General features: G+C 53.5%; 2 protein-coding genes and 3 long non-coding RNA genes across 5 annotated transcripts; all 5 read left to right on the forward strand.

Annotated features, from left to right (window-relative positions):
• The first annotated feature begins 22 nt into the window (after positions 1-22).
• On the forward strand, positions 23-1,288 carry LOC135327556 (uncharacterized). Its single transcript, XR_010387870.1, has 2 exons — positions 23-290; positions 883-1,288. It is a non-coding gene; the product is annotated as an uncharacterized LOC135327556 (long non-coding RNA).
• Positions 1,289-5,325: 4,037 nt separating this feature from the next.
• LOC135327231 (ankyrin repeat domain-containing protein 7-like) lies at positions 5,326-9,249 on the forward strand (the record flags this gene model as incomplete). The annotated part of the gene is made up of 6 exons (XM_064505380.1): positions 5,326-5,761; positions 7,017-7,131; positions 7,374-7,547; positions 7,641-7,747; positions 8,490-8,627; positions 9,168-9,249. Coding segments are annotated over exons 1-6 (819 nt in total), but the record flags the coding sequence as incomplete, so codon positions are not given.
• Positions 9,250-9,276: 27 nt separating this feature from the next.
• Positions 9,277-10,651, forward strand: LOC135328293 (uncharacterized). The gene is made up of 4 exons (XR_010389114.1): positions 9,277-9,316; positions 9,786-9,819; positions 9,918-9,990; positions 10,573-10,651. It is a non-coding gene; the product is annotated as an uncharacterized LOC135328293 (long non-coding RNA).
• Positions 10,652-13,997: 3,346 nt separating this feature from the next.
• LOC135327557 (uncharacterized) lies at positions 13,998-15,732 on the forward strand. The gene is made up of 4 exons (XR_010387871.1): positions 13,998-14,055; positions 14,490-14,543; positions 14,662-14,745; positions 15,565-15,732. It is a non-coding gene; the product is annotated as an uncharacterized LOC135327557 (long non-coding RNA).
• Positions 15,733-18,847: 3,115 nt separating this feature from the next.
• LOC135327232 (ankyrin repeat domain-containing protein 26-like) lies at positions 18,848-22,676 on the forward strand. The gene is made up of 6 exons (XM_064505381.1): positions 18,848-18,928; positions 19,557-19,634; positions 20,214-20,326; positions 20,806-20,947; positions 21,549-21,830; positions 22,371-22,676. Exons 3-6 carry the CDS (start codon positions 20,235-20,237, stop codon positions 22,674-22,676), a joined length of 822 nt encoding a protein of 273 aa, XP_064361451.1. The 5' UTR covers positions 18,848-18,928; positions 19,557-19,634; positions 20,214-20,234.
• Positions 22,677-23,003: the final 327 nt, after the last annotated feature.

The raw sequence follows: 23,003 nt of genomic DNA on the forward strand, positions 1-23,003 counted from the left end.
ATTGTGCTTTTTGCTGTACTTTTTAAAAAGCAGAATATGAGAAAACTGATGAGTTGCGATTGCTTTGTGATGCAGTTAATGCCACACAATGCGTCTTGGTGGACAACGAATTTCTCTGTACTGTATTGGGGATGATGTTTCCCGTTCTTATTCTGCATTACAGCTGGGTTTCCAAAGGCTGTAGAAGCTAGTACTACAAGCATGTAACTATTGAGGTCTTCAGGGTATCCTGTATATACTTCCAGGTGCGGCGGGAATGGTCAAAAATATCGCTGAAGAACTTGAGCAAGGTAATTTGTCAGGATATGTTAGCAGTGTTGTGAAGGAAGATGACCGTTCCTAGTTTCTGGACACAACTACTTGAAAGCTGTCAAGCTCCTGTGCTAAGCACAGCTGTTTTCTACTAGCTTTCCAAGCTAGAGCTTTATGTGAAAACTTCCTGCTTATCCAAATAATAGTGGCACAGAATTTATGCAGTTGCCTTTAAGAAAAACAGAAAAAACAGTGTACACGCTTGTACACACACCCCCCGCGCCCCCCCCCAGTGCCCTGAATAATCCCACCTCTTTGTGTTAATTGTTCCTCCAGAGCCACGGCTTTGCAGTGACTGGGCCTGTTTCAAAGCAGGTAGCCCCGGAGAGCAATTCCTTCTGTCCCAGTGGTCCTTAATCTCCGAGCGAGCGGCTGGCTGTTGCTTTCTAGCTCTTTGCATTTGCCTGGACGGACACAAGTCCGTTGCATTAAAGCCGTTTGCATTGTGAATGGAGTTGCCTGTCTCCTGGGAGTAATAGGGTTTGTTTGGTTTGGGGACTTGTTACCTTTTCCTACTGTGACACTAACATAGGGCATTTTCTCCCCCCTCTGCTGCCCCCCCTTCCTCAGCAATGGCTGAACTGAAAATTGGATCGGCTGGAGCTTCTGCCTGGGCATCTGCTGAAGGATCCTCAGAAAACGGAGACCAGGAGCCACTTTCCAGGGCAATGTAAGAGTATCACGCCGTTTCCGCCAAAAACGATGTGCTCTGACTTGGACAAAAATGCTAGGGAGCAGCCGCTCTGGAAGTAGCTGCGTTTGCCGTTTCATGCCTGCCGAAGTGGTGAGCCAGCAGAAGATGCTGGGGCAGAGGAAGTCCCCATTCCAGAAAGCTAAGAGTGGTTATCCTGAGACGAATGAAGCCTGGGGAAATGTGCCTTCTGCCTCTTAACGGAGTGGTGTGTAGATAATAACACGCTGTATTTAAATGAAAGTATTCTGTTCCAACTTGGTACTTAATAAATTTTGCAGTCTAGTACCTGTCTCTGTTTCATTCCGTTCCCCCTCCTGACTTTGCCTGCCCTGCCCATGTGGCTGTACCCTCTTGCTCCGTCTGCTTGTGTCTCTTACAGAATAGTAGCTGTCAGACTGCTGCCAAAGGGGGAACGCTGGCAGGAGTCTGGCCTGTTGCTGCCTGTGGCTGCAAGGCGGGGGTCCTCTTCCTCAGTGGAGGCCGCAAGCAGGAGTGTGTTAAGACGGGGGCCTCGACTTCAGGTCTTGCTAATACTGGGGCACTTGACTCCGGCTGCCTTTCAGAACAAGGCTTCCTGTGGTCTAGGCAGAAGGGAGGGAGAGGGCTCCTGGTAGCCGTGAAAGGTTGCAAAGCCCACCAGTCTGGAAGGGTATCTGGTCCACGTGGAGTCAGCAACGGGGAAAGGGGGGAAGACATTTCTCTGCCCTGCAGCATGACTGGCAAGGCTGACCTTCTGTTCAGTGCTGGGCACTTGCTTTTCTCTCTCCAAAGCAAAAGCAAGTGCAGAAAGTCTGTGCCTTCCCTTTGTGTCGTCCTTTTGACAAACTCTGACATGAACTGTTTTCAAATGGTTCCCAGCCTGCTTCTGTCCCGCTGGCTGTCAGCGAGAGGTGCAGAAGCAGGACTGAACCTCAGCGCTGGCATCTGCCATAACAGGAGCTGGTGATGGTTACAGTGCGGCTAGGGAAAAGTCCCGTCAGCTCCTCAACTTCAGCGTGCATCTGCGCTGCCAGTGCGAGGCCACTCTCGATGATGTGTGAGAGGTCATGGCAATCGCGGGAGGTTCCTGAGGCCTGGCCCACAGCAGCTGTCCCTCCTGCCTTGAAGAGGGGCAAGAAGCGGGACCCAGGGAGCTACAAGCGGGCCAGCGGCACCTCGAGGCCTGGCAAGCTGATGGAGCAGAGCCTCCCGGAAGCCCTTTCCAAAGACGTGGAGGCCCAGAAGGTGACTGGGAGTAGTCGGCATGGATTTACCATGAGGCGGTAATGTGCTCTTGTCGCAAAGAAGGCCAACGTTATCCTGGGCTGCATTAGGCAGAGTGTTGCCAGTGGGTCAAGGGAGGTAATTCTCCCCCTCTACCTCATCCCGGGTGAGGCTGCATCTGGCGTAGTGTGTCCCGTTCTGGGCTCTGCAGTAGAAGAGAGAGATGGAGCTACTGGAGCAAGTCCAGCGAAGGGCTACTAAGATGATTATGGGCCTGGAGTTTTTCTCATATGAGGAAAGGCTGCGAGAGCTGGCATTGTTCTGCCTGGAGAAGAGAAGACTGAGGCGGGATCTTACCAATGTTTATAAATATCTGAAGGGAGGGTGTAAGGAAGATGGGGTCAGACTTTTTTCAGTGGTGCCTAGTGGTAGGATGAGAGGCAAAGGGCAGAAACTGAAACACAGTTGCATCTGAACATAAGGAACGACTTTTTTACGGTGAGGATGACCGAGTACTGGAACAGGTGGCCCAGAGAGATTGTGGAGTCTCCATCCTTGGAGATGTTCAAAAGCCATCTGGATGGGGCCCTGCGCAACGTGCTTCAGGTGATCCTGCATGGTTTTACAAAGGAGGAAACCATGCCTGACCAACCTGAGAGCCTTCTACGACAAAGCGACAAACTCTCTGGCCAAGGGCAGAGCAGGGGAGAGCGTTTATCTTGCCTTCAGCAAGGCTGCCAGCACTGTCTCCCCTAACATCCTCCTAGACAAACTGATGAAGTTCAGGCAAGGTAAGTGGAGGATGAGGTGGCACATGCAGTGAAGGGCCACAAAGATGATCAGGGGCTTGGAGCACCTGCCCTGCCTGGAGAGGCTGCGAGAGCTGGGCCTGCTCAGCCTGAAGAAGAGGCGGCTCCGGGGGCATCTTACTCTGTATAAATAAATCCCTGTGGGAATACCTGATTGGGGTGGGGGGGGGTGGTGAAGAAGGCAGAGCCAGGCTCTTCTCAGTGGTGCCCAGGAAAGGCCAGGAAGCAATGGGCACAAACTGAAATAGGGGAAACTCCATTTAAACATAAGGAAAGCTTCTTTTGCGGGGAGGGTGGTCCGGGAGCGGCCAGGGCCGGCTGCTCCAGCAGGGATGGGGAGCCGGGAGCTGAGGGTGGTGACGTGGCTACCAGGGCAGGGGCCTCGCCAGCCAAGGCCCAGCCCCACCGTAGGCAAGTGAGGGAGCAGGGCAGTCTCAGCGGTGGCAGCCAGGCTCAGCCGGCAGCCCCGGTCGCCAGGGAAGTTAGAGCTGGTGCAGCAGGTCCGAGGTCGGGCCAGGAAGTCAGAGCGCAGGTTGGGTTGGGGTTCAGGCCAGCGCTGGTAACCAGCCCCCGGCACAGGCTGCTCAGGGCCTGTTAGTGCCCAGAGAGGGGCTGGAGCCTCCATCCTCGGAGACACTCAAACCCCGGCTGCACACAGCCCTGAGCAACCTGCTCTGCATGAGCCTGCTTGCAGCAGGGGCCTGGCCCAGAGCACCTCCCGCAGCCCCTCCCGACCTCAGCCCTCCCGTGACTCTGCAATTGCAGCGCTGAAGCCCGGCGGGAAGCCTCATCCATCTCAGCAACAGCTCAGCAGGCTCCTCTGCCAACGCACCGGCAACAAGGAGAACCTAAACACCGTTTTCTGTACTCAGCAGCAAAGGAGCCAGGACAAAGGGCGCCAGGGCCTCAGGAAGGGCAGCGCTCTGCAAACCCTCGCAGGAGCAGCAGTCACAGGCCGCTCCAGGCCCAAACAAGCGCGGCCTCAAGGCAGGAGAGCGGAGGCAAGGGCCCTCTCGCCAGGCATCGCTGCACCCAAATTCTCCCGCTCCTCAAGGCGAAGAACTGCTCAGGGAGGCTCTGTCGCAATCGTCTCTGCCTTCACGGCTACGAGAGGGGAGCCGGGAGCTGCAGGAACCAAGAAAACACCAGGAGCCCCAAATCCCCAAGCCTCCATTTACAAACAGGAGGAGCAGCAGTGAAAGCCTGGCAAGAAGGGCCCAAACCGAGGAACAGCAGTAGCAGCTGAGGTGTTTGAAGAAACCACGTTGCCTGCTTTCTGGAGCCTTTGCGGGGACCAGTGTGTTTCTATTTCCCCGGAGCCGCCGGGCGCCCACAGGGGCGTGCGCAGTTCGCTAGCAGACTTTCAGCCGGGCTGGCCAGCGAGCAGGCGGCCCCAGCTCTGGGCACAGGCAGCGGGCAGGCTGAGAGGCCGAGCTGACGCTGCCAGGAGCTGCAAGCGCAGGGGTGCTGGCGAGTCTGCAGAGCTGAGGGAGCGCGTTTCTGTGCGCGCGTGAACCTCCAGCACCCGGAAAGGAGGCTGCACGTCCTCTGCTACTGGGGCCTCGCCTGGATGCAAGCACAGGCGCTGCCTTGGGGCAGTGTCACGTCCCACCTACAAGGGGGGGAGGGTGACCCAGGTTTGCAAATCCCCTCGGTATGGATTGAGGGCGAAACGGCACTCAAGGTCCGTTCATACACATCAACCTTAATGGAACAAATATTCGGCGGACATTGGTCCTCTAACAATTATACCTGCCTCAGCTCTGCGGCTTTATGGGGAACCAAGGTGGCCTTAACTGTGTGAAAAGGAAAGCAAGCCCGAAAGCAAGCAAGAGAGCGAGAGCGAATTGCCAGTTGTGGATCCAGCACTGGACCTGCCAACAGCAGTGTTCAGTGTAGAGAGAAACCACCCACCCAGGGCTCCTACGTGCGCCTGTTTTTTTGTGCCAGCTCCTGGGCTTCTGGAACCTTCTCTCAGCCCAGTCTCAGGAGTGGCTGAGACACACGTCGGCTCAGGGCAGTGGCACCAATGAGCCAAGGGGAGTGAGCCTGGGACCCTCCCTGGGGCTCTGGTCCCAGGAGCAGCTGCTCGAGTTCACAGTGCTGTTACTTGGGCCTCGTCCCCTACAGGGAGGGAACCCCCAGCGCCGGAGCCCTGCGAGGCGCTCCCAGCGCCGCCCCCCGCCCCGGCCGCGCCCCGCAGGCGGCGGCAGCGCCGACTCGCCGCCGGCCCGCCCGGAGCCCCGCCCCCGCGGCGTCACGCGGCGCCCTGTGACGCCCCCGAGCGCCCTCGCCGCGGCTGTTGCGCATCGGCCTCTGGAGGCAGCGCCCTCAGCGTGTGGCCGCTGCTGCCGCAGCACCGGCGCGTCCTCGCTGGGCGCCTCTCTCGGAGCCTCGCTGCGCCCTGCCCTCGGCCCCGGCCCCGGCCCCGGCCCGGGGACTGCGAGCCCGGTGCCCCCAGCCCCGCGGCCCACCGGGGCTCGGCTCCTCTGCCCCCGCCCGAGGCGGGGCCGTGTCCGTGTCTGCGTCCCTGCTGCAGCATGAAGAGGCTCCTGGGGCTCTTCGGCAAGGGGCCGCCTGCGCGCGGCAGCGCTTCCCTGCCCTGCATGGGCGCCGCCTACGAGCTCCGCGAGAATGAGCTGGGCAAGCTGCACCGCGCGGCCGCCAGCGGCGACCTGGCGCAGGTGCGGCGGCCACGGTGGCTGCTGAGACCCGGCCTCAACGGGCGGGACCAGGCGAAGCGGTGAGGGGGGCGGTGGCGCCCGCGGGCCGGGCTCTGGGCGGTGCCGCGAGCGTGGGGGCGGCGCGAGGGGCGGCCGCGAGGGCCGGGCCGCGGCGGCGGTGCCGGCTGTGGCCGCGGCGGCGGGCGGAGGGGGCGGCGGCGGCGGCGGCCCGGCCGCGTGCCCGGAGGCGCCGGCGCAGCTGCGAGGCTGCGGCGGGCCCGTGCTGCCGGCAGAGAGGTCTCCTTTGCTGGGCGAGGCGAGGCGAGGCGAGGCTGAGGAGGGCGGAAACGAGGGGGCAGGTTTTGCGAGCGGCCTCTCCCGCAGCGTCGCCTGTGCTGCCTGCGTGGCAGCAGCCCTCTCGAGGTGCTCGCGGGATCCTTCGTAGCCGCGTCGGCTGCGGTGGTTTGAGCTGAGGCGTTTGGCAGTTTGAAGGGCCTCCTGTCTTCCAGGCGCGGCACAGCACGGCACGGCTTTGCCTGGAAGGAAGGCAGGAAGTGCCGTTTCCTTCAGCTGGTGAGGGCTGGTGGAAAGGCAGTCGTGCTCCCTCGGGGTGGACGCTGTGTGAGAAGGGCAGTCACAGCTGGGGGCAAGACAGAGGGCTGCTCTGCTGCTGTCGGCATGACAGGGTCGAGGGGGAAGGTTTCTGCTCTCTGGTTTGCCAGGTGTTGCCGAGGGCCCTTGGGAGTGAGCGCGTCCTCGTGTTTGCTGCAGTAGTAAGCTCGGGGGAAGGAGAGAAGGCACGAATTCCCGAAAAGCACAGCGCGGGGCTGATGTGATGGTGTCCTGCAACCCATCTCCTTAGCCTCTGGCACGGTGTTGTCACGTGAGCGATGCTGGCGGAAGCTCGAGGTTCCCTTGCCGCAGGCTTAAGGCGCCCGAGCCTTGGTCGTCCTTGCTGGGCGGTGTGCGTAGTGCTGCTGGAGGCAGCGGCCAGTTGCCTGGGCAGAGGGATGGAGGGCAGCAGTTTCAGAGCGGCAGCCTGAGGCTGTGCGGGAAGAATCCTGTGCCTGGGCGCAGGACTGCGTCTGCAGGGAGCCGGGTGCGGAGCGGAGTGAACGTCGTCTTCATAAACGAGTGGGGGGGGTGAGGTGGATGTTTCCTAGCCGGTCTCTGCCTTTGGGCGTGCAACTGCCGTCATTGCTGAAGGGATGAGAAACTTTTTCTAAGCTTGTTTTTTGGAACCGGAAAGCAGTGGCCCTACACACGTGACATAGGCAGGAGCGGTCTCTTCAGCTTTCTCTCTGTCTGTGTTAATGTAATATATTTACTTTTTAGGACACCTCTGCATCTTGCTTGCGCTAATGGACATGCGGAGGTTGTTTCGTACTTAGTAGAGAGGAAGTGCAAGCTCAATCCTCGTGATAATTTTGAGAGATCGCCACTGATGAAGGTACGTGGAGTATGTGATGCTGTTGTAGGTAGGACTTAGAAGTTAAGCACTGAGCGATCCATCTCTTGGGTGATTCGTGACCTGGGTATGGGTGGAGATCGCGTTGTGCTTGGTGCCGAATAGGCATCCGGTACCTAATCTTTGACCGCGTTCTTGTTTTCTGAGGTTGGCAAGCGGTGGGAGTTGTGACAGAGGGAAACGTAGTTGCTGGAAATGTTTCTTTTTCCCGGTGTTGTTTCCAGGCGGTACAGTGCCAGCAAGAACAATGTGTCGCCATTCTGCTAGCGCATGGTGCCGACCCTAATCTTGCAGATGCTCTCGGCAACACTGCCCTTCACCTCGCTGCCCTTGCTCCTAACACCTCTCTAGCAGGGCAGTTACTGGAGCACAATGCCCATATTGATGCGCAGAATAAGGTAAGCGTAGAATGTGGGTAAGGCGTCTCTTGGAAAGCAAAAGTTGCTTCACTTCTCTGTGTTTTTCTAACTGGGGGGGATTTATGCTTTCAGGTGGGATACACGCCCCTCGCTCTTGCCGTGTCCAAGCATCACAAAGAGATGGTGGAGTTCCTGCTTAGAAAAGGAGCTGACGTGCACACTCGAGATCAGCCTGAAAGGTGAAGGGCTCGTCACAACAGGGTGTGGGTCTCCTGAGTATTCTTCAAGTTTGACTGAGGAGAGGCGTGGGCGTGAGCCTCTAAAAGGCACAAGTAGCCACAGAGAAGCAGTTCCCTCTGCGTGGCTTTTGAAAAGTGCTCTGCGCTTGGCTGCTGTCATGCCTCACTGGACGCCTTCCGCCTTGAGGACTGCCAGAAAGCATTGTGTCTGGTCGCCACGAGGCAGGGAACTTGCCGTTAGTTCGGCAGCATTGCTGTTAGGCAGGAGCGGGTTTTTACAGCCCAGGCGTAGTTGGTATGTAAATGCTGTCTCGCAGGCAGCGTTGTCTCTCTGTCCTGACACTCGCTTTGACAACGGGTGCGCATTGAGACGAGAGAGGTTCCAAGTGGATGTGAGGAGAATCTTCTTTGCCGTGAGGACGGTGACATGTCGGAACGGGTTGCGCGAGGAGGTTGTGCAGCCTCCCTGCTTGGCGGCTTGGAAGACCAGACCGAGTAAAGCGCTGAGCAACCCGGTGTGGCCTCGTAGCTGCACGTGCTTTGGGGTGGTGTTTGGCCGCGAGCGGTCTCGAGGCCCCTTCCGACCCGAGTTCTCCTGTGCTTCCGTGTAGTTGGCTTTGCTTTCCTTCTGCCTGTGGGAAAGGGGGAAGTAGTTGTTTGGGGAGCAAACAGGGATGAAAGTAATGGCAGTGAAACGTGTGTATCGGCTGATACATTTCCTCTCATCTTTTGGATGCTCTAGGACCCCTCTTATGCTTGCTGCTTCTGCTGGGGACATGAGCATCATAGAAGTTCTTCTTGGCTACAGTGCTGATCTTTCCCAGAAAGACATTCTGGGACGGACAGCAGAAGATTATGCTGCTACTTCTGGGCACGCTCAGTAAGTGCTTTAGGTCACCGTCAGAGTTGCTAAGTTGTCTGGATGTGCGTGTTGGCTTAAGGGCACGCTTGGTAACAGCAGCAAGGTTTAGTGATGCACGGAGACCTTTGCTGAAGCTGGGCGAGATGGAATCTTCTGGTACGTGTTGCTCCCGTGTCAAGTGTGAATTGGGAAATTTTCCTCGACTTCCACCCAAAATGCTCCGTTAGGTTTCAAGTTTGCAATGCTGAGCTCACGTCCGAGCAACGCAAAGTCTGAAAAGTGTGTCTTTGCCAAGTGAAGTGTATATAAGCCCCTGCCCAGACCAGCGCTTGACCCCAAATCTAGAGCTCATTTCTTCTCCCTTTCTCCTAGCCTGTATGGAGGGAAGCAGGAAAGAAGGGGGCCTGGGTGTGTGTAACTAGCATGTGTGTGCGACCTTACCAGTTGGCTCTGAATAGGCGTAGGATGGAGAATAAATGGCTATTTGTATTCTAGAAGCGGTGTATGCAAGGATGCTGCTGTTCTTAGTGACGGTATTTCCTTTCTTTCTGTACACAGTGTTAGTCAACACCTGGCAGACTGCACAGAGAAGAAAAATGCGGGAGAAGCTTCTGCAGGCGGCACAAGAGGCATGCCAGTGCTTAGCACGCCTCCTGGAGCAGAAGCTGCTGGCTTTGCATTGGGTGCCTGTGCTCTGGCTGGCGGAGGTAGGATCCCTAACCGTGGAGGAGCTGAGGAGGAAAATCCCCACGGCCTTTTCTTTTGGTGGCTTGTGTTGTTGAAGCTTATTGTGTTCAGCACTGACTTTGTGTGCTACTTCATCTGAGGCCTCCACTAAAGTTTTGTAAATGCGCTTCTGTGTTGCTGACTGGACCCATGTCTTGCGAGGCTGTGAGGGTGCTTCTATAATTAGTGTGTTAGCCGTCCATTCGGAGGGTTGTTGCCTGTTGGATTTCCCCATGTTTATAGACAGGGGCTTTCCTTTTTTTCTTAAAAAAAAAAAAAAAAAAAAAAAAAAAAAAAAATCGGTGGTTTGGGGCATGCTTTTGTTCGTGCTGTCTCGCATGGCTGTTTCACTCCAGGTAGGCCTGTGGAATTGTCCATGTTACATGCCTGTAGGCACTGTTGACATTCAAAGGTGCTAAGAATTAATCATGCCAATTGCTATTTGAACAGTGAGAGACGACATTTCGCATGGCTACTTTGTAAGGTGAGAGTTGAACAGTACCTTTTCCCAAATACTTTAACCTGCCTAAAAAGAGGAAAGACGGGAGAGAGACGCGGTCCTTCTTGCCTTTTCTTTTCAAGCCTGTTGGAGGAAGAGGAGAGTGATGACAGCCTTCCTGCTTGTGAGAAAGAAAGACGCTGTTTAGCTGCCAAGGTAAAGTGCCTCACCAGGCAACTTTTCCCACGAAACGACTGACTTGCAGGGAGGACCTGTCTGGATTTGAGCGAAAGCACGTTTCCAGGCAGGTGGTTTCCTCCCGCAAAGCGGTCTCCTGCCTGCACCCTTTCTGCTGCTGTGAGCTGTTTCCTGCAAGACTTGTAGCCGCAGCAGAGCATGCAGCAGTCTTGCTGTTGTGGGGGGAAAGAGCAGTAGGTGACAAGAAAAACGACCACATGGTTTTCCTCATCTGAGTCAGATTTCTAGACCGTGAAAGTTGATCAGCTCCTAGACTGCCTATTCTTTTGTCCTCCAGACCTTGCTCTTTGTTTCCAGTAACTTTGGTGATAGAATTGTGACGGATATGGAAGAAGGGCATTTATTGATCAAAATCTGCAGAAATGCTTCATGCCCTGGCTCTCCCTTCCTCCTTGTCAGGTTCCTCAAGTGTGCTTGGGGGGGCAGTTGCTCAAGCGGGTCTTTTTTTCTGCTGCCTGATGCGGATGGCATTCCAGGCTTGTGCGTGATCTCACACCGCCTGTTTCCCCTCTCTTTTTTCCTGTTTGTTTGTTTATCCAGATGAGGTGTTTGGCGTTGGGAGTGGGCTGTGATGAAGAATCCGATTCTGGTGCTGAAACCCCCCCTGTACTGCTGGAGATGCAGGCATGTTTGATTTTTAAGCGGGCTCTGTTTCTTTCAGTGACCTTTGAGAGACTGTCGCAGATGTTGTCTGTGAAGAGCTACTGCAGCCTAGTAAGATGTGATAGTGGTTTGAAGTGTGAAAGTGAGGAAAGAGAAGGAGGCTTGACTAAGGTTGTCTGAGAAGCAGGCAGCCGTTGGTTTTCCTTGGTGCAAAGGAGGGGGAAAGGGTGTGTGCGCTCCTGGCTGTTGTAACCTAGGTGAGGCCAGGGTCAGACTGTGTGCAGGCAGTGCTTGTCAGGGGCTTTGCAGAACTGGAGCAGGACGTTTGGGACGTTGGGTATTGCTGTCTACTCAAAGAGGTTCCTGAGGAAAAACCGCAGGCCTCGTAGAAGAGAAGTCAGAACTTTTCCCTGCGTGGGTGCCGAGAAGAGGAGTATTTTGGAAGGTGTGGATTGCCTGTGCAGAGGATGCTTGTTTCTGTTCTTTCTCACTCTTTTGGCTGGCCTCTTCTAGGAGGAGTCACCTGAAGGGGAGGGAGAGGAGGCTGCTGGTGGTCCTCCAGCTGCGAATGCTGCAGAAGCCCCTGCTGGTGTGAGAGGTGAGTTAATAAACATTGATCCCCTTTGTTTCTTTGCTAGTTGTGCTGAGTCAGTGAACGGAAGTGGTGGCCTGGTGGGGGAGAGGTTGCCTGATGGAGGAGAGCAGCAGTCATTTCTCCCTTCCTTTGTAGGTGTTACGTCGGCAGCAGGAGTGAAGCAGGAGGAAGACAGCGACTCTCCGTGGGATTCTGAGGTGCTTTCAGTGAGGGGCGCAGTGGGATCCCCGGTGGCGGGGGGAACCGCTCGGGAGTTTGCTTTGGACGTGGGCCCTAGCGCTGATGAGGCTCAGTTCCCTCTTTGGCCGCTTCTGCCATGTGTTTGCTCCTGTGAACTTGAGCAGCTTCTGCTCTGTGCAAGCTGTTCAGTCAGGACTGTGCCTAAGTAGGGTCTGCTGATGTCCTAGGTCTCATAGGAACTGGCCTTTGAATGTGATTTCTAGTGTAACACTGAAAGAGTACAGATTCTGGCTCTGCAAGTGCTTGGGAGGGTTGCTGCTTCTTTGCCACGGTACCCAATGAAATGAGTGTTTTTGGAACCGTGCAGCCAAGTAGTAAGCACAACCAAAAAAAATCAGTGTAGGCTTGGAGCACTGTTTTGGGTTGAAGTGTGAAAGTGAGGAAAGAGAAGGAGGCTTGACTAAGGTTGTCTGAGAAGCAGGCAGCCGTTGGTTTTCCTTGGTGCAAAGGAGGGGGAAAGGGTGTGTGCGCTCCTGGCTGTTGTAACCTAGGTGAGGCCAGGGTCAGACTGTGTGCAGGCAGTGCTTGTCAGGGGCTTTGCAGAACTGGAGCAGGACGTTTGGGACGTTGGGTATTGCTGTCTACTCAAAGAGGTTCCTGAGGAAAAACCGCAGGCCTCGTAGAAGAGAAGTCAGAACTTTTCCCTGCGTGGGTGCCGAGAAGAGGAGTGTTTTGGAAGGTGTGGATTGCCTGTGCAGAGGATGCTTGTTTCTGTTCTTTCTCACTCTTTTGGCTGGCCTCTTCTAGGAGGAGTCACCTGAAGGGGAGGGAGAGGAGGAGCACCAGCAGCCTCAAGTTGCGAATGCTGCAGAAGCCCCTGCTGGTGTGAGAGGTGAGTTAATAAACATTGATCCCCTTTGTTTCTTTGCTAGTTGTGCTGCGTCAGTGAACGGAAGTGGTGGCCTGGTGGGGGAGAGGTTGCCTGATGGAGGAGAGCAGCAGTCATTTCTCCCTTCCTTTGTAGGTGTTACGTCGGCAGCAGGAGTGAAGCAGGAGGAAGACAGCGACTCTCCGTGGGATTCTGAGGTGCTTTCAGTGAGGGGCGCAGTGGGATCCCCGGTGGCGGGGGGAACCGCTCGGGAGTTTGCTTTGGACGTGGGCCCTAGCGCTGATGAGGCTCAGTTCCCTCTTTGGCCGCTTCTGCCATGTGTTTGCTCCTGTGAACTTGAGCAGCTTCTGCTCTGTGCAAGCTGTTCAGTCAGGACTGTGCCTAAGTAGGGTCTGCTGATGTCCTAGGTCTCATAGGAACTGGCCTTTGAATGTGATTTCTAGTGTAACACTGAAAGAGTACAGATTCTGGCTCTGCAAGTGCTTGGGAGGGTTGCTGCTTCTTTGCCACGGTACCCAATGAAATGAGTGTTTTTGGAACCGTGCAGCCAAGTAGTAAGCACAACCAAAAAAAATCAGTGTAGGCTTGGAGCACTGTTTTGGGTTGAAGTGTGAAAGTGAGGAAAGAGAAGGAGGCTTGACTAAGGTTGTCTGAGAAGCAGGCAGCCGTTGGTTTTCCTTGGTGCAAAGGAGGGGGAAAGGGTGTGTGCGCTCCTGGCTGTTGTAACCTAGGTGAGGCCAGGGTCAGACTGTGTGCAGGCAGTGCTTGTCAGGGGCTTTGCAGAACTGGAGCAGGACGTTTGGGACGTTGGGTATTGCTGTCTACTCAAAGAGGTTCCTGAGGAAAAACCGCAGGCCTCGTAGAAGAGAAGTCAGAACTTTTCCCTGCGTGGGTGCCGAGAAGAGGAGTATTTTGGAAGGTGTGGATTGCCTGTGCAGAGGATGCTTGTTTCTGTTCTTTCTCACTCTTTTGGCTGGCCTCTTCTAGGAGGAGTCACCTGAAGGGGAGGGAGAGGAGGAGCACCAGCAGCCTCAAGTTGCGAATGCTGCAGAAGCCCCTGCTGGTGTGAGAGGTGAGTTAATAAACATTGATCCCCTTTGTTTCTTTGCTAGTTGTGCTGCGTCAGTGAACGGAAGTGGTGATCTGCTTGTGAGATGGTGCAGCCCCCAGTTTTCCCCTTGCCAGCCAGTGCTGGGGGGAAGGTTGAGGGTAGGGAAAGTCAACTGTGGGAGATGTTCTGTGGTAGTGCTGGAGTGCAAGGAGCGTTGCTCCTTGGTGACTTCCTGCACATGTGAGGATGTTTTGGCTAGTGCTTTGAGGGTTCCTCTTCTACCGTGCAAAGGGATTGTGAGTGCCAAACTCTGGAGCCCTAGTTTGGAGGGGAGATGCCCCCAAACCTCCCTACTCCAGGACTCTGGCATGCCAGAGCCTCGTTTGGATGCTACCCGACCATCTGTTGAGTGTTTATTGTAGCCGTGGGAGGTGTCATGCTGAGCTTGGGCATCTTCTGCTGCAAAGAAGGACCTGGGAAGCGTCGAGAGCACCTTGGTGGGGCTGGGGGGGGAATGACAGTGCTGTTTTTCCTCTGTAGTTGAAGGGTTATCCGACTCATGGCTGCAGGGCTTGCCTGACGGGGGGGGAGCAGCAGAGCGAAAGAAGGACTCGTGGTGTGTCATTTCTCCCTTCCTTTGTAGGTGTTACGTCGGCAGCAGGAGTGAAGCAGGAGGAAGACAGGGACTTTCCTTCGTTTTCTGAGGTGCTTTCAGTGAGAGGCACAGTGGGGTCCTCGGGTCCCCGTGGGGGGAACTGCTTGGGAGCTTGTTTAGGACATGGGCCCTAGCGCTGATGAGGCTCAGTACCCCTTTGGCTGCTTCTGCCATGTGTCTGCTCCTGTGAACTTGAGCAGCTTCTGCTCTGTGCAAGCTGTTCAGTCAGGACTGTGCCTAAGTAGGGTCTGCTGATGTCCTAGGTCTCATAGGAACTGGCCTTTGAATGTGATTTCCAGTGTAACACTGAAAGAGTACAGATTCTGGCTCTGCAAGTGCTTGGGAGGGTTGCTGCTTCTTTGCCACGGTACCCAATGAAATGAGTGTTTTTGGAACCGTGCAGCCAAGCAGTAAGCACAACAAAAAAAATCAGTGTAGGCTTGGAGCACTGTTTTGGGTTCTGAAAGGCCTGTTATACTTCCAGAGCCTGCCTGCCTTGACGGCATGCGTGAGTGCAGAACCAGCAGTGAAACGGCAGGTAATGCTTAAGTGACGATCCAAGTCGTGCTTGGGTATGACACCTGCAGCTTGATGCTGAAGTGTTTGTGGAAACTCCTTGCCCCACTCTCTGCTTGTTTGTGTTCTCACTCAACCAGGTGTCCGCAGATGCGAGAGAGAAGCGTGCAGGACACGAGGCTGCTGCCACACGAACAGATACAGATTTCCAGTACGACGGACAGGTGACTGTGTTAAAGACCCGTGAAGATGTTAGTGTAAAGGGAGCTGTTATTCCCAAATGAGTGCAGGAGGGAGACTGCAGAGAGTAGCAGATTCCAGATATACTTCAGAAGTATTGCAGAATTCATTTCTTTCCCTTTGTGAAATGGAAGAACTGCGCAAAGGACGAAAGCCCTGGGTTGGAAGTAGGAAGCCCTGGCTTTGATGGTCAGAGTAATATCTGCAGTCAGACCCTAGCTCTTGCTGTGCAGGACAGCACATTTTGCATTGTCTTAAAAAAGAAGAAAAACTGCTCAAGCCCACTAATACTAAGCCCTTTTTTAATGAATTAGGAAACAGCAACCCTCGTGAAGAGATGCCAACAGATTAGATGTCCTCAGGTGACCAGGATAGCTAGAGGTCTTCAGTTGTGCAGGCGCCTGCTGGTGGTGGGCAAAATTGCTTATCTTTGAGCTCACTCTGAAGACTGATGCAGTGAGTGAAAGGAAGAACGTAGTCCGTGTTCCTACCCTTTTCTTCATACGCATGTAACTAGTTCATTAGGGTATGGCCAGAGAGCTACAGCAGGAGGTTGCTGATGCTTCCCGTGGAGGAGTGACCACATGGGCGCTAGGAGCATCACGAGTCATTGAAAGAGTAGGCCTGGTGTTCCGGCGTTGTTTACGGCCGCCCGTAGGAAATTGAGATGGGGATGGGAGAGGCCAGTATGAAAGAGGATGAAGCAGCAGGGTTTTGGAGAGACGACTTGAGAGTCGAAGCAGTCGCCTTGTCTGTACGGAAAACGCAGCTGACTCGCGTGGGTCCTGGTTGTGGTTTTACAGTTGCAGGAGTCGGAAGAACAGCGTGTTCAGTCCGAGCGTTGTGCTCAGGACTTGAAGACGGCCCTGGAAAAGAAACAAAGAGAAGTGGTAGCTGTTTCCCAGCAACTGCAAGACCTTCTGGAAGCCTCCTCAGGAACTGTTAGCCTAAAACCTCTGGAAGAACGAGTGGGACGGTAAGGAACTGTCACGGTGAAGCAAGGCTTTGCTTTCTGGGACAGTGTAAAAGCAACAGGATTACCTTGCTGCATCACAGCAAGTTAATGCACAATTTTGAGAGAAGCTTTTGCTTTAGATGATGTTATTTCCCACTGTTGTGTCAGTATTTGTGCTCTTGTGTCTTCCCATAACGAGACCTGTGTTTCTTTTCAAGGCTTGAACTTGCAAACGCCAGCCTGGAAGGCAGAGTCCAGCAACAGACTGCTAGAATCAAAGTTCTTCAGAAAGAGCTGCGTGGCTCTGCCTCTGTAAGCCAGTCATGACTTTTGTTTTCCTGAGCTCCTGAGGCTAGCTCTGTGTGTGGGGGGGGAAATTTTCAGAAGAGATTGTCCTGGGGAGCCTAGGGGAAGTCATTTCCTGCAGCCTGCAGGTGATTGGCTGCAGTTGGTCCATTCCCAGGCTCTCTGGTTTTGAGAGTTTTCATGGGGCGCTCTGCTGCGTCCTACTTAACACTGTCTGAGGTAAAGGTTGGACACTGGTGTGCTGGCTTGAATGTTTGCTGCTTTATACCCGTCGTGGTGCTTAAGCCATCAGGCAGCCGCGCTTCAGGGGTTCCTGCCTTAAAGGCATTCTGCAGGTTAGCTTGTGGAATTGCCTTGGTGCCAAGCGCTTTGTCGCCGAGCCCTAACTGGCATCCTCGGACTGTGGCAAGAGTTCCGTTGCCCGGCCTCTGAGCACCTTCCCTGTTTAGTGGCTATGGATTCCTTGGCTGGAAGGTGTAAATCTGTAAAGCAATTTGAGGAACTCCAAAGATGCGCAGCTGCAACTAATGAAGGAATCCCACATTGCTAGGCAGTGTTATTTTCGGTGTGCTTGGTCTGAGTTGGTGGAGACAAGCCTTCAGTGAGGAGGAACTGCTTAGGCTCTGCAGAATGGCTGCTCCTTGGCATCTTGGTGTGTGTTGTTTTCCGTGAAGAGGAGTCCCTGTGGTGTCATTTGTGGAACCCTGTACGATGCTGCCTTGGAATGTCCAGGCATCCCGAATTCAGGGGTTAATAGCAGCTGAAGCAAGGCGCTTTCATCTGGGGCCTGCACAAAGCAAGTGGTTGTCGTGCTCTGTCTAGTGAGCGAGGGTCCTTGGTCCTACAGCCCCCCGTAGTTGTGGTTAATTAGGGCTGAAGAGGTGTTGAAAATAACGAGATGTGCAAGTGTAATTGTGGGCTGTACTGCAGCTGGCCAGAGAAGAAGGCAGGCAGTCACAGTGCTTATCCTTGCCTTTGGTGAAGATGGCGGGGTTTTTGGATATCCCGTGGATGAAGAAGCTACTCCTGTCTTTGCTCATTGATGACCATTTGTATGCCTCACAGCTCTGCCTCACAGCTCTGCCTCAAACGGCCCAGGCAATGGTTGCTGACAATTTTAGGGCAGCCTCAAGCTAAGGCTGTTCTGCTCCCTGGAACAGGGAGGGGTAGATAGTACAGGAGTAAGGAGAGGGAGGAATGTTTGAGGCATGTCTTTTTGGCAATACCTCTTAAATGTGGTGTGAACTTCAGTGTGGCTTTTAATGCTTCTGTAGGTTCATAACTGCCTGGAGGACTTGATCACTGGCTTATGGACAAGGTGCATGCCTTTGGAGGAAGACCAAAATCAGCAGGTGCATCAATGGTTGCTGTGAATTCCTTCTTCCAGGCTATGACTATTTTGTGCGCAGGCAGCTCAACCATCCAGGAGTTCCCTGACAGTGAACTTTTCTGAGGACCGCTGCCCACTGATTGCTGAAGATCCCCCAGAAGCTTTAAATTAAGCGGTGCTCTCCACTGATGGGGACACATAAGTAACCCCTGCTAGTAGCGGGTGGCCTTCCCTTTTGTGGGGGAGACAGACTATAGGTGTATTGCAGAAATCATTTCTTTACCTTTGTGAAGTGGAAGACCTGCCCGAAGGCTGAAAGCCCAGGGTTGGAAGTAGGAAGCTCTGGCTTTGATGATCAGAGTAATACCTGCAGTCCAGCTATGGCTCTTGCCCTTGCATCAGAGCAGATTGTGCGTTATCTTAAAAAGGAAGGAAACGCTCAAGCCCACGCTCTCAGCGTCTCTTCCAAGAAGAGTAATACTGAGCTGTTTTTTACATATTGGGAAAGAGCAGCCCTCATGAAGAGATGCTGACAGATTAGATGTCTTCAGGTGGCCAAAATGGCTAGAGGTCTTTGGTTGTGCAGGCGCCTGCAGGTGGTGGGCAAAGCTGCTTATCTTTGAGTTCACTCTGAAGACTGATGTAGCGAGTGAAAAGAAGAACACATTCCATGCTCCTGCCCTCTTCTTCATGCTCATGTAACAATGTTTCCTTAGGCTATGGCCGGACAGCTTCCGGAGGAGATTGCCGATGCTCTTGAACAGCAGTCGCTTCCAGAAGGCTCGCTTGGAGTTACAAAGCTTTGTTGCGGTGAGCTGAAGGAAGACAAACTGCGGTTGCAGGAGGAACTGGACAGGGTTAAAGCCAAGGTAGGCAAAACCTGTAACTACATTAATAAATGCGTTGACATTGTTCTTCCCTGTAAATGAGGAAAAAGGACAAAGCAGTATTCTGAGTATTCTGAGCAGTATTCAGGATGGGGATGGGAGAGGCCAGTATGAAAGAGGATGAAGCAGCAGGGTTTTGGAGAGACGACTTGAGAGTCGAAGCAGTCGCCTTGTCTGTACGGAAAACGCAGCTGACTCGCGTGGGTCCTGGTTGTGGTTTTACAGTTGCAGGAGTCGGAAGAACAGCGTGTTCAGTCCGAGCGTTGTGCTCAGGACTTGAAGACGGCCCTGGAAAAGAAACAAAGAGAAGTGGTAGCTGTTTCCCAGCAACTGCAAGACCTTCTGGAAGCCTCCTCAGGAACTGTTAGCCTAAAACCTCTGGAAGAACGAGTGGGACGGTAAGGAACTGTCACGGTGAAGCAAGGCTTTGCTTTCTGGGACAGTGTAAAAGCAACAGGATTACCTTGCTGCATCACAGCAAGTTAATGCACAATTTTGAGAGAAGCTTTTGCTTTAGATGATGTTATTTCCCACTGTTGTGTCAGTATTTGTGCTCTTGTGTCTTCCCATAACGAGACCTGTGTTTCTTTTCAAGGCTTGAACTTGCAAACGCCAGCCTGGAAGGCAGAGTCCAGCAACAGACTGCTAGAATCAAAGTTCTTCAGAAAGAGCTGCGTGGCTCTGCCTCTGTAAGCCAGTCATGACTTTTGTTTTCCTGAGCTCCTGAGGCTAGCTCTGTGTGTGGGGGGGGAAATTTTCAGAAGAGATTGTCCTGGGGAGCCTAGGGGAAGTCATTTCCTGCAGCCTGCAGACGATCCGTTGTGGTGCTTACCCCTGAAGCGCAGCTGCCTGATGGCTTTCCTGCCTTAAAGGCATTCTGCAGGTTAGCTTGTGGAATTGCCTTGGTGCCAAGCGCTTTGTCGCCGAGCCCTAACTGGCATCCTCGGACTGTGGCAAGAGTTCCGTTGCCCGGCCTCTGAGCACCTTCCCTGTTTAGTGGCTATGGATTCCTTGGCTGGAAGGTGTAAATCTGTAAAGTAACTTGAGGAACTCCAAAGATGCGCAGCTGCAACTAATGAAGGAATCCCACATTGCTAGGCAGTGTTATTTTCGGTGTGCTTGGTCTGAGTTGGTGGAGACAAGCCCTCAACGAAGGGAGACTGCTGGATCACTGGAACTGGGGGTAGATTGTAAAGGAGTAGGGAGATGGAGAAATGTTTGTGGCACTTCTTTTTGGTAATACCCCTTAAATGAGGTGTGAGCTTCAGTCTGGAAAGTGTCAGCGTGCCTTTTTTGCTTTTTTTAATGCTTCCGTAGGTTCATAATCGCCTGGAGGACCTGATCACTGGCTTACGGACAAGACGCGTGCTTTCGGAAGAAGACCCAAGTCAGCAGGTACATCAATGGTTGCTGTGAATTTCTTCTTCTAGTCTTTCAGGTTTTTGGGGGAGTTGGGGGTGTGTGTGTGTGTGTGTGTGTGTGTGTGTGTGTGTGTGTGGGCAGCTAAACCGTCCAAGAGTTCTGTAATGGTGAACTCCTCCAAGGGCTGTTGCCTGCTGATGGCTGAAGCTCCTCCTGAAGCTTTAAATGAAGCCCTGCTCTCCACTGATGTGGCTACATAAGTACCCCCTGCTAGTAGCAGAGGGACTGAGGAAGCTGTTCTTCAGGGTCTTTTCCACCTTTTCCCCGTGAGCCCCTAGTAGCAGGTGGCCTTCCCTTTTGTGGGGGGGGACAGGACGGAGGGAGGTGGGGGGGCTGGCAGGCAACTGTTTCTGTCCCTCAGTATTGGCCTGTTCAGTGGGAAAACTGAAGTGCTGACCTTTACGTGGGCATTCTGTCCCCTGGAGTTCTGCGGCCTTGGGCTAGCAGAGAGAGACGTCCTGCAACATCTGTGTGAGGAACGCTGTCTGCACCTAATGCTTATAGATGCCATTACTGAGTTATGTGTGCCATTTCTTCTTTCTGTTTGGAAAGTGTGAGAGCAAAAGCAAGTCAATGAAGAAGCTGGTAGAGTGGAAGCGACCAGCAGAAGCCCGACTGGAGCAGGAAATGAGAAGAAACATGGAACTGCAGAAAGAATGCAACAGGTAAGTATGGGTTTTTAGTACTTGTAAGAAGTATGGACTAGGCTGGGAGTCAAGCTTTATTTAACTTGACCCTAAGACTATGAGGACGTAACAGTTTGTGAGCACCTTCAAGCCTTGCGTTAGATCTTGCAAGTGGCTTCTGTACGTGAGCGTACAGTTTTAGGTAGGTGGAAGTGCAGGCTGCCCTGCAGTTGTTGTGGGGAGAGAGGGAGGGCAGGCAGAAGTCCGTCACCTCTGTTTTCAGGCCAAGGGAGTACCTCCATGGGAGTAGATGAAATTTCGACCCTGCAAGTGATCTGTGGGAGGGAAATGATTTTTTTTCCCCTGGTTTGGGTTTGGGTTTTTGGGGGGTCCATAAGTCCTGGCCTGTCAGTCAGGTTACAAACAAGGTAAGCCCCATCCATGCTGCTTACCTAAGTGTATACGCAAAGGCTGACTGTCCCTGGGCTTCCTATTTTATGTGCTAATTTGCTGCACAGGTCCAGGAGGCTTCTTGAAAGAGCTATGAAGAAACTGAGGGCGTATGAGAGGCGAGAGAGTGAGTCCCAGTCGGATTTCCAGGGCGCAATGGAGGACACGCGTTCTGGAAGGGGCAGCGAAGTTGGTAGATTAAGAACAAAGGTGAGCTTTGGTTTGTTCGGGTTTTTTGCTGTTTTTGGAAGCCTGTATGATTTAATTCTGTTTCCTGTTGTTAATGATCTGGTGGCTGTGTTCCGAAGTGAGTGGATTTCCCCTGTGATCCCTGAAAATGCCTAACTAATCCTTTGGTAAGTGAAGAAGCGTTGCAATACCAGGGTGCTGGTGTGGGAAAGGTAAATTTCTGAGGAGCAAAGAGGAAGACGGAGTTTTAGTTGACCTTTGGGGCCTACTGAAACCTGGTACTTCCTGAAAGCGCTTGAAAACAAACTCCCGCTTTGATCTGGAAAGAACACGCCTTCTTCCTCCACTGCTTGAAAAGCTCCTTTCTGGAGCACTGTTGGCGAAGCTTTCAGTGTCACGGAAAGAAGAGGATGTGTCTCTTGTGAGTTCTGTCCTGAAGTAACCTGACTGTGTGACAAATATGTAACACTCCTCGCACCCCCTGTCCATCCAAAACGCCCCCTCCCCCCCCGATAGATATTGTTTCTGATGAAAGGAGAAGGTGTCCAGCTCTGTGGATATTTGGTTTCCTGTGAGCGTCTGAGGCTGAGGCTAAGTGAGTCTGTCCTTTCCCTGTCTACAGGTCCGTGAACTTTCCCACTGGCTGGCGACAGAGCGGAGAAGGTCGAGGCAGCTAGAAAAAGCAAATGAAGGCTTGCGCGAAGAGTTGGCTTGGCTGCATGGGAGCTGTGACAAACTGCGCAAGAGGAAGCAGCATCTGGAAGAAGAGGTGGTTGTCCTCAGGCGTCATTTAGAGGCCAAGATGATGGATCGCAGCCACGTAGAAGTCTATAAAAAGGAGGCTGAACAAAGAGCTGGGCGAGAGCTAAGGCAAAAACTGCAGGAAGTCAATCTCTTTCTGCAGGTAAACTTACTTCACCCTGGTATCTGTGGTCCAGTTGTGCCTTGTCATTCCTTCATTCTTTCCTGTTGTGATTTTTCAGTATTTCATGCTTCTGCCGTCAGGGCTGTGGGGTCATGGGCTCTTCACATCTTCAGGAGGTTGTTGAAGGGTGTGAGCTTGTTGAATGGTTGTCCTCAACCACTCTGAGATCCTGTGAATAATCTTCTCCACCCACGTAGGTCACTGGGGAATCGGGTAACAGCGCTAAGAGAAGAATTGCAAGGAGACTAGTGTCTTGCCGAGACAGAGGTTGCTTAGTCCCAGCTTTGACCGAAAACAAAGAAGTTGCGCTAAGAGTGTGTGTGCGTGTGTCTCTTTCCGCACAAAAAGGATTATGTAATGTGGTGCTTCTGGGTTTCGCCCTCCCTCGTTGAGGGAAGGGAGGAGGCACCGTTGCCTCCCTGAGTAAGGTTGTGCTCTTCCGGTTGGGGGTGTGATACAGACTGGGGGGAAAGTTCTCTTCTTCTCTCCTGGGGCTTGAAATTGCATGCTCTGCTTCAGACACAGGCAGCCACCCAGGACCGAGTGGAACGCATAAGAGCTGCTACTGAAGCTTCCACGGTAGGCCGACTGCAGCAGAGAATTAGGGATTTAGAAGATGAATTGGCTCTCACAAAACGCCTGCAGCGAGCCAGAGCTAATGTGGGGCTTGCGGAAGCTGGTGCTGCACATCGTCACGAGTGCTGCAGGAGCCGCTCTTTGACGACGAACCCCGTGGGCAATGCTTCCTCTGTGGCAGACCGAGTGGAAGCTCATATGGCTGAGGTAAGGCATTGTAAACCCATGTTATTCTCGAATTACCTTTAAAGAATATGAATAAGCTAGGTTCAGCTTTTAAGCTGAAAATGAGCATCATCAATGAGCATCCTAGCTCCAGGACACCCAATCCAGTAGTCTGAACGTGACTGCTGACCCTCACAATGCTGCAACCTCGGCAATACCTCTGGTCCGCGTGTGTCCCAGAATTAGCAGTCTGTGAGACAGCACGTTCCTCACAGAATGGTGAGCAGCGTATCACGAGGCTTGGGAACCGCATGGCAAGAGTTGGACAAGGGAGCGCATAATTCTTCACAGAATGCCCTGATCCGTTCCCTCCTTTGCACAGAGTGGAGGCAGGGGCAAGCTCTCCCCTTC

This window comes from Dromaius novaehollandiae, chromosome 1, assembly GCF_036370855.1.
Source record: "Dromaius novaehollandiae isolate bDroNov1 chromosome 1, bDroNov1.hap1, whole genome shotgun sequence".
Taxonomy (NCBI): domain Eukaryota; kingdom Metazoa; phylum Chordata; class Aves; order Casuariiformes; family Dromaiidae; genus Dromaius; species Dromaius novaehollandiae.

Excerpts from the sequence above, each read along its gene's own strand:
- LOC135327232 (XM_064505381.1), top strand. The coding sequence starts at position 20,235 with ATGAAGAAGCTGGTAGAGTGGAAGCGACCAGCAGAAGCCCGACTGGAG. Across the intron at positions 20,948-21,548 it reads TTGGTAGATTAAGAACAAAG|GTCCGTGAACTTTCCCACTG; the intron begins GTGAGCTTTGGT and ends CCCTGTCTACAG. Across the intron at positions 21,831-22,370 it reads AAGTCAATCTCTTTCTGCAG|ACACAGGCAGCCACCCAGGA; the intron begins GTAAACTTACTT and ends GCTCTGCTTCAG.